Here is a 12,944-nt window from a genome sequence, read left to right as displayed (position 1 = left end):
GCATTATTAGTGCCCACCCAAACTGCAGGCACAGCCCTTTATTAGTACCTTTGTAAAAGTGCCATCGTCATTGAGTTTGTGGTTTGAATCAGTATATACTGGGAGGAAAGGCACGTCTCATCTCGTGCTACTTATATCTTCTGCCCCAAATATTTGAATCTATTTCATTGAAGAATTTAGAAGTAAATTGGCCCTAGACTCTAAGCAGGATTGAACATACTACCAGGGGCACTAGCTGAGGCCCCATCCAGGAGTATTCAGTGAAGGGGGAGAGCCTGAGGTGGGGAAATCCTGGATCCTAAGCCTGGAGGCAGCTGACTGTAGCAGCAGTTGCTGTGGCCCCTCCTGACTGGCAGTGAAATGGGGCATGCTTGCTTGTCCTGGGCACTGCACAATCAATCTGAGGAGGAATGAAAAGAATCCCATCTGCTGTACTGCTCAGGAAACCTGGTTGTGAGCATCATTCAGCCACGGTGACATTCTTTAGGTTTCCTAAACAAACCCGTTACAGGCGGTTCTTTCTACCTAGAATTCTTTCTTTTGCCACTTGTGTTGCGTGGCTAATTCCTGCTTATCCTTTGGGCTCAGCACAGAAATTACTTTCTTGGAGAAGCCATCCCTGACCACCCTCTGGGCCCATGTTATCCAACATGGTAGCCCTTAGCCATACCAGGCTACTAAAACTAAAATAATCATAATTCCTCAATTGCACTGGCCACATTTTATAAGTGTCTAATAGCTACACGGGACTAGGGCTTCCTGTAATGGATGGCATAAATATAAAACACTTCTATCATCACACACAGTGTGATGAACAGTGCTGCTCTAAACTAGATCTGTGCCAGGGCTGCACTCCCAAAGCATCTGTACTTCTGTTCTTAGCACATCTTGCAGTAAATTACTTCTGTTTGTGTTTTTAAATTTGTCTCTCTCCCTCTAGATTATAAACTCCATTAGTGCAGAGACTGTGCCAGTATAAATCATCACTGCAGCTCTAGCACTGCACATGATAACTGGTACCCAGTAGGCACCCAATAAATAATGAATGAATTCACAGTACAGCATCTCTTACACAAAAGTAGCCCATTTGGTAACTTCTCCCTAAAGCTGCCAGCTAAAAAAAATTTACATCCCCGGATAGTCTGGTTTGTGTTCTTTAATCACATAATGAGAGCTTTAGAAAATTTCCCTTTTTTGCCTTTACTGCTTGCTAGTCCAGGGCTGGAATTTGTGCTTAGCTGCAAGAGCCTCCACTGTCGCTGGGTTTTCTGCTAAGCTTACTCTTCCCCTGGGTCCTCTTTTACTCCTTGGTTCTAATTATTTCACCATCATGTGAAGAGTTTTGTTGTATCTATGCCAGTTGCCACCAGCACTCTCAATCTTTTCAGAAGTTGGCAAATATTTGTGGTCACAGGCTACTCTGCTGTGTCTGCTTCCTGGGAGAATCACAGCAATACCACACAGCAGCCAACTCGGAAGGCCTATTTGGCTGCTTCCTGGAGAATAGGAGTTAATGAACTCTGGAGAAAGAATTTAGGTATCTGCTGTCCCTGCAGCTCAGATTTGCATCTCCTTCCAGATAATACACAGCATAGTAAGGTGATGTAACGTGTCCAGCGCCACCTCTTAGCATCTAGGAAGGCAGAAGGCTCTGCAGGCTAAAGGAAGATTCTGAAAATCCCAGATCGCCAAGTCCCTCCCCTCTTGGCAGGGCTCCAAAACCCAGAGGGTAATGCTCAACCTTGCTTCCTCCCTATCCCAGGGAAGCCTTGATCAGCTGGATGAGGTGGCAGCCCTGATTGCTGCCACAGTCCATGACGTGGATCACCCAGGAAGGACCAACTCTTTCCTCTGCAATGCAGGCAGTGAACTTGCTGTGCTCTATAATGACACTGCTGTTTTGGAGAGTCACCACACAGCCCTGGCCTTCCAGCTAACGGTCAAGGACACCAAATGCAACATTTTCAAGAACATTGACAGGTTTGTTGTGCTTGGGCCTTTGTGTTTTATAATCTCATTTGGTCTTCACTGAGTTCTTGAAAATGTTTTATACACTGAAAAGCACAAGTATAACGTATTTTTACCTTCCCAGGAAGACATCTTGTCTTTTGTGTAACTCAGAGGCAACGTGGCCTCCCCTGTCTCTCCCCCAATTTTGGCCCACTTAAACTCCTACCTCGTGAGGTCCCAGTAGAGATGCTGGGTAGCTTTTCCAGCTGTGCTCTCTTCTGGTACAGGCTGGCCAGATGTGAACAGATCTGAGCAATTCCTCTTACCTTTCAGCAACCCCACCATCAGGCTGTGGTACTTCCCACATAGCACCAGCAGGCTAGCGGGCAGACACCGGGGAGAGGCAGTGGCAGGGCACAGCACTTACTTGGACCTCAGGACCACTTATCTATGTGGACATATCCGTTTGGTCTCCAGAGCCTGAGGAAACTTGGAGACCAGATATTCCAGCTTAAGTTTAAGGACTGGTTTTTACTATGCAGCCTTAAAGAAAGATGGAGACTTTACCTCTTTCATGTTTACATGGATGGAGCTGGAACATATTCTTCTTAGTAAAGTATCTCAAGAATGGAAGAAAAAGTATCCAACGTACTCAGCCCTACTATGAAACTAATTTATGGCTTTCATATGAAAGCTATAACCCAGTTATAACCTAAGAATATGGGGAAGGAGGAGAGAGGGGGGAGGGAGGGGCAGGATAGGTGGAGGGAGGGTGATTGGTGGGATTACTCCTACGGTGCATCTTACAAGGGTATATGCGAAACTTACTAAATGTAGAATATAAATGTCTTAACACAATAGCTAAGACAATGCCAGGAAGGCTATGTTAACCAGTGTGATGAAAATGTGTCAAATTGTCTATAAAACCAGTGTATGGTGCCCCGTGATCGCATTAATGTACACAGCTATGATTAAAAAAAAAAAGGACTGGTTTTTAAACTTTCACAGAAAGAATTTTTTCAAATAGCCCATTTTATTGAGCTCCCATATTCTGGCTCTTGAAGCTAAAAAAAAAGATAGGAATTGGAAAGTAATTCGGGGCAGGGTGGTTGCTGCATCCACTACAACTTCTCTCAGCTGCCGTCTAGAGAATTATCAACAAAATCTTCCAGTGTCATCATTGAAAGAAATCATGACTGTTTTCTGCACTGTTTTCACTGTGTCTGAACAGAATGCACAACTCACGTGGCAGCTGTGCCAGCTGGTCATGGCTTTGACGTTCTTGAAGGGAAGGTAGAAGGAAATCACACTTTAAAATAAATGGCAAGCATGTTGACAGGTACTGTCTCCTGACAGGCGGTATCAGGAAGGGTCCGCTGTCACTGGGGAAAGTGGGGTAGTGTCTGCATTGGGAGGATGCACAGGTAGACACCTGTGATCTGCACTCACTTCCTAACTCTGCGCCTCAGCTTCCTCCTGGGTTACAGGAAGTCTGGTGAAATGTGGCAGGAAATTTCTGATTTGGGACGTGATGTGAACAGGCCCTTTGTTTTCTGGTTATTTTAGGAACCATTATCGAACACTGCGCCAGGCTATTATTGACATGGTTTTGGCAACAGAGATGACCAAACACTTTGAACATGTGAACAAATTTGTGAACAGCATCAACAAGCCAATGGCAGCTGAGGTAAGCACCTTCCCCATCATAAGGTACGTCAGAGTACATTTCCACAGGAGCTGACTCTGGCCCCAAATAATTTCCTCTCTCAATGGAATGAAAATGCAAAGTGGCTATTTGCTTGGAGGAGTTGGTAAAGGCTCAAAGTACTGGCGACTGTTTTCCTTGGGGAAGAGAATAAACAGAGTTCACAGCAACTCAGGGCTCCATGAAAGAAAGATGCTGAGGAAAAAACTAGTAGTGACAAAAAGAGCGAGGAGGCCCACAGAACATGAGGGCAGGAGCCTGTGGACAGGCAGAGACTGACAAATGGTGGTGTGGGAGTCCAAAGCCCTTTCTAATCTTCTGTTCTCCGAGCTCTTGGGAGACCTCAAAGTTGGAGAATATTTTAAAAAACAAAGGATGTTCTTGCTATTTAACATTAAAAGAATGCCAGTACTTAAAGACTAAAATAAAATTTGGACTTTAGAAAGCAAAAGTATAAGTTGTTTTTCATTTTTTATAACTTATTGATGTACCTTGGACATGCCTTAAGGTCCTTACCCATTTGGGTTTTAGGAACATGGGATGGAAAGTTTACTTCTCTGTTGTGTAAAATGTGATCAGCTCACCTCTGAAGCCATGAAGCTGTTCATAGCGCCATAAAGGCAGGAAAAGCTTTCTGTTCATTCTGCTTATCAGAAGAGATTAGAGAAGCGAATGGTCATCTTAAGAATTAACTTGATGGCTTGGTGGCGCCTGTAGCTCATTGGGGTGCTGGCCACACACATTGAGGCTGAGGGGTTTGAGCCCAGCCTGGCGCCTACTAAACGACGACAACAACTGCAACCAAAAAATAGCTGGGTGTTGTGGCTGGCACCTGTAGTCCCAGCTACTTGGAAGGCTGAGCTCAAGAGTTTGAGGTTACTGTGAGCTCTGATGCCATAGCACTCTACCAAGGGCAACAAAACGAGACTCTGTCTCAAAAAAGAGAGAGAGCGTTAACTTCATCAATAAGGAGACTGACTGTGCAGGACTTAGCACATGACCAGCCTGGATGAAGGGACAATTTCCATCTCACCTGTTTGGTGCCATCCTTCAGAGATTCCACAGAAGAATGACAAGGCCCTCTTCTTATACAGAAGACTTATGGGAGCAAGGATCTGGGGACTGAGAGGGGAATAATTAAACAGAAATCATGGAATTTAGAATTGGGAAGGTAATCTGTCTATGGAAGCCCCAACTCTGTGTTGAGATTTACTATTTACATAGTATCTACAATAAGCAATACCTTTCCAATGATAAGAAATCAAACCCAAAACCAACTTCAGAACATATTCTGCCTATTAATGGTCTGAACAGATCTAGTCTCAAAACAAAACAAAAATCCCTAAACATCATGCAGTCTTTCAGCTTGGCAGAGCTCTGGAGAGCTCATTGTTTTCACACAATTTGATGGAGTTTTTAAAAGTACAGAATAATAATCTTCCAGGTTCTAGGTAAGTGGCCTGCGATTGCTGGCTGGACACGCTTGCTCCTGCCCTGCCCACTTCCTAATCCAAGTGTCCCAGACCTACATGGCTCACACCCGATACCACCTAGTTGGAAGAACAGCCCAGAAAACAGAGGTGTGGACATGTGCCTTCAGAGAAACAAAGTGGGAGGGAGTGGGTGAGTAGGGGTGGGGCAGGTCACAGAGAGGCAGCTGATAGGTGTAGTAAGTAGAAATAAATAATAAAAACATCAGATGTATGTGCTGTTTCTTCACCTCTAATGTAGTAAAATAACTTAAAATTCTACTTTTACACATTTTCTGTAAAAGTTGGAGAAAATCCTCCTCGTGTAAGATTACATACCAAATTGCTCAAAACAAAAACTGCTGTAGCAGTTATCTCTGGGGAAGAAGATGGAAGTGAGGGTGGATGGTGACTGGGACTTTCACCCTTCATACTCGAGCTCACTTTTGTAAAGACCATATCTGTATATCATACATGGAATTAAGGACGGGAGAAGCCACCTTCACTGAGTCCCAGTCAGGCCTAAGTGTCCCTGGGTAGTTGCCTATTAAGCCTGGTGAGCTAGCCTTTATGGGCTTCACCGTCCTCTGGAACCGACCCTGATCTGACCATCTCTTTTCCAGATTGAGGGCAGTGACTGTGAATGCAACCCTACTGGCAAGAACTTTCCTGAAAACCAAATTCTGATCAAACGCATGATGATCAAGTGTGCTGACGTGGCCAACCCGTGCCGCCCCTTGGACCTGTGCATCGAATGGGCCGGGAGGATCTCTGAGGAGTATTTTGCACAGGTGTGCTCTCCCTGGGGAAGCTCTGCTTGGAAAGGGTCCCCAGGGTCACAGAACTCCAGGGATTCTCCAGCTGGGTAGCTTTTTATCAAGTTTTAACTGCTCCTCCCTGGAGTAGAATTCTGGTTTCCCCTGGGACTGAGTGATGTGGGTGGTCACTAATGGAAGTCTCTCTAAGAGAAAGGGCATGAGCCTTTGGAAGTAACTTTTCCTCATCAAATTATTGGATCCTGAACTTCCACAGAAACTAGGAAATCCTCCACTCCTTCACTAGGTTATTACTGAGCATCTCCATGGTGCCGGGGGGAACACAGACACATCACTACCATGGACAGCTCACGGTCCTGCAGCGAGGGAGAACCAAGCAGATGTCAACAGACTGACGTGCTGGTTACAAAATGAAAAGTACACCCAGGCTGGGCATAGGGCACACGCCTTTATTCCTAGCACTTTTGGAGGCCAGGGCAGGAGGATCGCTTGAAGCCAGAAGGTCCCATCTAAAGTGAACTGTGTGTGATCTGGCCACTGTACTCTAGCCTGGGCTACAGAGTCAGTCTTTGTCTTTTAAAAAAAAATAGTACATAAAGGTACACCTATAGTAAGTATATGTTAAGTGCTGTAAGAGTTCATAGAGTTTTTTCCTAGATAAAAAGAGGGGGATTAGAAATATGGAAATAGGAAAAGACTTTCTGGAAGAAAAAAGAATTATGAGAAAAATTAAGGGGAGAAAATAGAATTTTTATATAAGGAGAGCAGCAATATGTGCCTTAACTGTGGCAGTGTAAAGAGGAGTTAAAGGGACAAAAATCCAGAAAACAGATGACATTTGAAGTAGAGCCCTACTTCCGGAGAAAAGGTGCTGAGCACTGTATGTGTACATGGCACAAAGACAAGTGACCACCAGTGGTTTACTTGATGGGGGGCGGGGAGGGCGTTTGTATGGCTGAAACGCACCACTGAGGCAGGAGAGAGAATAGTTGCTGATGTCTAGAAAGGCTGGGAGGAGGGGTGGCCAGCGGAGGACCTAGTAAATTAACTGCAGTGTCAAGGCCATGAGGAGAATCCCTGAATTGAAGGAAAGAAAGTAGGACATGAGAGAATAGGGAGAAAAATCGAAGTACTCCTTGAACCCTAGTGAATATTTTAAGGTCCCTTGATGGACTGACCCAAAATGAGCAAGCTGAGCCAGACCCAGCGGGAGGCCACTAATGAATGGGCTTCCCAGGGCTCAGAGAGAGGACAGGAGACCCCCTCCCAGTTCCTCGGAGAATGTGTGAATGGGGAATGAAAAAGAAGCACTGTTACATTCTTTGATGTAAGCTTATTTAGGTCTCTTTCTCCCAAAAAGGAAACATTCACAAACCAGAATTACCTAAAAGTAAAAAACGGTACAGCTGGGCGCAGTGGCTCCACGCCTGTAATCCCAGGACTCTGGGAGGGCAAGGCCAGCTGGATTGCCTGAGCTCAGGAGCTCAAGACCAGCCTGAACCAAGAGCAAGACTCCTTCTCTAAAAAAAATAGCTGGGCATTGTGGTGGGTGCCTGTAGTCTTAATCACTGTGGAGGCTGAGGCGAGAGGATCACTTGAGCCCAAGGGTTTGCTGTGAGCTATGATGCTATGGCACTCTACCCAGGGTGACAGAGTGAGACTGTCTCAAAAAAATAAAAGCTACAAATGAGGCCTCAGTATAGCACCAGGAAATGATCTTAATATTCAGATCAATGAATTATGGCCTTACACACATTCACATACACTCCAATGTGTCTCATGCTCAGATTCCCACAAACCTGGAGACAGCTGCATGCCTGATACCGAAATCTGAACAACCATAGCTTGCCTGACATTCTTTTCAGCTCACAACTCAATTGCTTAAGTGCTTTTTCTGCAGACAACCATCTCACTGGTACGCAGCCCAACTGCTTCACGTGTACTTCACGTTCTGTCACACAGAATATTAAAGACATGTACTCGAGGCCAAGATCTAGTAAGACTAACAGTTCTTACTGCTTCAAAGAGCTAATTCCTAAGCAAAACTTTTTAAAATTGCAAACATGTGGCAGTAAATAATAGAATGACCAGTGCTATTAACAGAGTTTGGTGCTAGGTCCTGGAGTCAGGCCAAGGCATTAGCAGTTTTAGTCACTATTGCTTCTGCACACTCAGTTTAAACAACAATTGGTATCGGTTGATACGAGAAGTTGTACTGGTATGACTTTGAAGATAATTTTGACATTACAATAATTCAAGCAGATCCTAGAAGAGCTAAGTACCCGAGATGAACCTGTCGGGGGGGTTATGGCACAGCATAAAATGTAAGAGACTTGGAAGTCAGAAGACCTGCTCTTAGTTACTGCAGCTCACGCAGTGGTTGACTTACATAAGTCTAAAAACCTTGCTGAGGCTACTTCTGCAATTATAAAATTGGATAATGACCTATTTTCACAGGATTGTTCTGAAAAACAAGGTGTTACTATGGAAATGTGTGACGTGCCCTACAGCCCTGTGTGGTGGTGTTTGTTTCTTCCAGACGGATGAGGAGAAGAGACAGGGGCTCCCGGTGGTGATGCCAGTGTTTGACCGGAACACCTGCAGCATCCCCAAGTCCCAGATCTCCTTCATCGACTACTTCATCACAGACATGTTCGATGCATGGGATGGTGAGAGAGTTACTGTTCAGTCATCCATAAAGGACGCTCTGTTCTACTTGGATTACCACGTTTCATAACATACGCTGGGCCCAACGACAAATGAAGTGTTATTTTTAAAAAGTTAGCTGTTTGTGGCCGGGTAGGGTGAGGTGGCACATGTGTACTTTTTGCGTCCCCAGCACATGGCCCAGAGCCTTGTGTACAGAAGACTTAATGGATGTTTGATAAATGGATAAACAAGTCTTTGCCTCTTCAGAGAACATGTTCTCAGGCTTACACAAGTTTTATTCTATTGGAGGAAATTCTAGAAAGAATGCAAAATATATTAATCTACTCTGAATCACAGGTCCTTCTGATAAGGTCACTGATAAACAGCTTTTCAATTTTTAACTAAAAGGATCTATTTGTAGTTCAGAAACGGGTGCCTCGTGACTTGTCCTTATGCCTGCATGTTCACTTACAGCCCAGGGCCTGACCCAGGGTACTCCAACTCCGATTCTAGACTTCTCCCAGGGAGCCCCAGCCTTACAGATCTTCTGGGGTGTAACTTAACACAGTTCTTTTGATTCTTTTCTGTCCTTGCAGCCTTTGCACATCTGCCAGCCCTGATGCAAAACTTGGCTGATAACTACAAACACTGGAAGACACTAGACGACCTAAAGTGCAAAAGTCTGAGGCTTCCATCCGACAGCTGAAGCCAAGCCAGACAAGCGGACCTCTTGATCTACAAAGGGCACTGTGAATCACAGTAGTGTGAACAAGAGGCTTTCCTTTATATGACAATGGCAGGTATAGGTGAAGGAGCTAATGTTTAATATTTGACCTTGAATCATTCACGTACCCAAATTTCATTTTCAGAAAGTTACATTCCATGAAAAAAAAAATGTTCTTTGGAACGATCACTTAATGACAGAACAAATAGTTGGCAAATGCCTTTGCTCTGCTGTCATCCTGTGTGCCCTTGTACAGCCATGAAGCTGATTCCCTGTAACCAGAAGGACACAAGCAGCAAAGACTTGGTGCCTGTGGGCTCATCCCCCAGTGACTCAGCAGCTTAGCTAGTGTTCAGCTCATCTCTCCACCAGTTTAGCTTGTTATCTTCCTCAACAGCCTCAGTCCTGAGGATTCCCAGTCAGCTTATCTGAAAAGATATATCTAAGGAAAAAACTACCTAAAAGGATCAAAACAACTAGGACCAATTATTGATAAACTAGTTAGCTTCACAACCTGTATGGCCAGGTGGTTCTTTTGGTGGATGGTATTAACTCCCAAGTTAGCAGACAGCCTTGGCCTGATGAGAGCCCTCTCCAGGCTTGTCACAGCAGCTTGTGTTGCCCTTTTCCCGTGAGGAAGCCATCCACGATGGGGAAGGGAAAGGGAGTGGCAGCTCATCTTGGGGGATCCATCATGAGTACCCCTTATCTCTGGCTCTCAGAGTATACTATAAAAGCCATTAAATCTGAATGCCCTTGGACAAGATTTTTTTTAAAAGAAAAAAATTTATATATATTTACTGTTTAAATTTTTTATTAAAATCTAAATTTTCTGGGCATAGCCCATGGAGTATGTTGTGCCATGTACCACTGCTAAGTTTGGGGACGGGATGGGGAAGGTTCAGATATTTTTAACCTGGGATCATGCCATTTGCTTTAATGATGTAAAAAATCGCACGATGTGTAAATACATCAGAAAAATAGACATATGGGGCGGCAGTAAATACTATTTTAAGCAATTAATTGTATGCTAAAAGCTTCTAAAGCACAAGTGCATATTTTTATACAGCTCTTTTCACAACTTTCTGTGATCTACATAAAGTTATTAGACTTTCTCTTTTACCAGCCAACCCTTCTGTATTATAAATATTAGAAACACGGCAAACACAATATCTTAGTTTTTCTTCCTCTGCACTCCATGCTGCATTTTTAAGAAGTATAAACAGAGACTAAATTAATTGAATCAGTGATTACTTTTTTTTCCAAGTAAGAATTGGAATACAGAAGATTTGGAACTGGTACACGGGGAGAAAAGAATGACTTATCACTACATACTGTGCCAATGGTTTTTTTCTATGTTTTGTACCAAAAATGAAAAAATGACAATTCCATACAAAGAAATGTATCTAAATTATTTTTGTTAGATAAGAGAACTTGCTTGGCCAGGACAGCAGCCAGCTTTGTATTGTAATGCTGTATTATGTAAATGTGATGAGTATGTTTTTGTGAAGTACTTGTAACTAAATTCTTACAGCCATTTTTCATTCCCAGCAGCTGTTTTTATTTTTACCTCTTTGGCCTAAATTTTTCATAATTTCAAATTTTTGGTTTAGTGTCCTTTATTTCATGAGTCACACACTTTGTTTTCAGAACACCTTAAAATCAGGATGCCAATCATTTGTCTAGGCTTCAGAAACTGCCTTGAGGCAAGAACAATCTTCTCTGGTCATCTCACTTTCAGTTCTATTTGGTAAGTAACATTTATCAGGTGCCTGACACTTTCCATATGAAACATTACAGCTTAGTGTTATGTCAAATTAATTTCATGCTTACCTCAAACTTCAGTGTTACTGTGAGAATGGTAAATGCTTTAAGACAGCCAGGAGCTAAAGCTTCAGCACATTTGTTCTTTACCAGTATAATCTAGCAACTCAGAAGATATGAAGTAGTATTTTCTTCCATATAACCAATTTGTTAGAGATACAAGCTTTCAGATGGTATGTGTATCAGACAGTTTTTATACATAGGAAGTCCCCAGGTTATGAACAAGATAGGTTTGTTCTTAAGTTGAATTTGTATAGGAGGTACATTTACCCATTACCTATAATAGTCTTTGTTTAAAAATGCAAGTTGAATGTCAGTTGGATATTTGTAAATCGGGGACTGCCTATAATATAAACTATGCCAACTGCCTCTTATACTGAGTTGTTTACTAAAACACCAAGTGTTGAGAGCCGCCATATTACCTTAGGAAGAAAATACAACACTAATTCGATGAGAGTCACATTATGACTAGCCAGAAGAAGGAAGTTAAGCTATAAAACATTGTTAGTAGGATCAGAATGCCACTATAATTTCACAAAGTCATTTTTTAGTTCTAATTTGAGATTTTGAAATTTGCTTGTCCTGACAGTCAGGACTGGTTAGGCTTCTGGGCAAAGGACAAGCCCATCAGTTCAATCGGAACCCTACTCAACTTGAGGAGATACATGGAAGAGATGATCCAAGGCTTTGCATTATGTGAACAGAGCCAGAAAATGAGGTAATAGAGGTATTTGTAAATAAAAAGGACAAGGCATTTGTACACATTGTTACAGTGCATAGTGTTACTTCTGGTTTTGCAAGTATCATACTTCTTCTAAACTGAAACTTCGACTTTTAGCAGCAGTCTAGATGACCCTACCAATGACCATCAGGTCTGAGTCCCTGCCAGAATTGCCCATCGTGCCTTTATGCTCCATCTCTCTGACCTTAGGGGCATGCGTGAAAATAAAAGCCATCAAGTCTACTGCACGGGGTGGAGCTGCCCTCTGGACATAACGCTCTCTAGTGGCAGAAAAGTAGAGTACAAGCATACCCCGTTTTATTATACTTTGCTTTTACTGATTTCTTTTTCTTTTTTTTTTTTTTTTTTTAACAAATTGAAGCTTTATGGCAGCCCACATCAAGTATGTCTACTGGTGCCGTTTTCCCAGGAGCTCATGCTCATTTTGTTTCTGTGTCACATCTCAGTTACTCTTGCAGTATTTCAAACTTTGTCATATATCTGTTATGGTGGTCTGTCATTTTTGTTACTGTTGTAATTGTTTTGGGGTGCCACAAACCACAACTATGTAAGACAGCAAACCTGGTAACTATTATGTTCAGACTGCTCCCCTGCATCGCTCCTCAGGAAACATAACAACACGGAAATTAGCCCGATTAATAACCCTTAATGATAAGAATATAAAACAGCCTTATTGCTGAGATGAGAAAGTTTGAGTGGTCTGGGTAAAAGATCCAATCAGCCACAACATGCCCTTAAACCAAAGCCTGATCAATTTTTTGACAGCTCAGAGGTAAGGAAGCTTAAGAAAAATCTGAAGTAAAAGCAACAGGGTATTGATCATGAGGTTTACAGAAAGAAGCCTTCTCCATAACATGAAAGTTGACGGGGAAGCAGCAAGTTCCCCAGAAAATCTAGCTAATGACCGATTTTCCATGAAGATGAAACCACCTCCTATTGAAGATGCCATCTAGACTTTCAGAGCTAGAAAGAAGTCAATGCCTGGCTCGTCTCTTGTTAAGGACCAATGTAGCTGGTGACCTAAAGCTTAAGCTAATGTTCACATACCATTCCAAATATACAAGGGCTCTTAAGATTTATGCTAAATCTAGCATAACTAGAAATG

The 12,944-nt window shown here is 42.9% G+C and overlaps 1 protein-coding gene across 14 annotated transcripts in view; it reads left to right on the top strand.

Annotated features, from left to right (window-relative positions):
- The window catches only part of PDE8B (phosphodiesterase 8B), a 274,090-nt gene extending 263,216 nt beyond the window's left edge, over positions 1-10,874 (top strand). For 13 of the 14 annotated variants that reach the window (XM_053588105.1, XM_053588090.1, XM_053588060.1 and 10 more), the window contains 5 exons: positions 1,763-1,980; positions 3,517-3,637; positions 5,748-5,915; positions 8,440-8,569; positions 9,146-10,874. In XM_053588105.1, the coding sequence (XP_053444080.1) occupies positions 1,763-1,980; positions 3,517-3,637; positions 5,748-5,915; positions 8,440-8,569; positions 9,146-9,255 (747 nt within the window). In that variant the 3' untranslated portion in view covers positions 9,256-10,874. Of the gene's footprint in view, positions 1-1,762; positions 1,981-3,516; positions 3,638-5,747; positions 5,916-8,357; positions 8,570-9,145 lie in introns of all 14 variants that reach the window. The other variant, XR_008379514.1, reaches the window with a different exon arrangement.
- The last annotated feature ends 2,070 nt before the right edge of the window (positions 10,875-12,944 follow it).

Source organism: Nycticebus coucang, chromosome 1 (assembly GCF_027406575.1).
Source record: "Nycticebus coucang isolate mNycCou1 chromosome 1, mNycCou1.pri, whole genome shotgun sequence".
NCBI lineage: Eukaryota > Metazoa > Chordata > Mammalia > Primates > Lorisidae > Nycticebus > Nycticebus coucang.
Note: the sequence above shows the minus strand (reverse complement) of the source record. Positions and strands in the feature narration are given on the sequence as shown.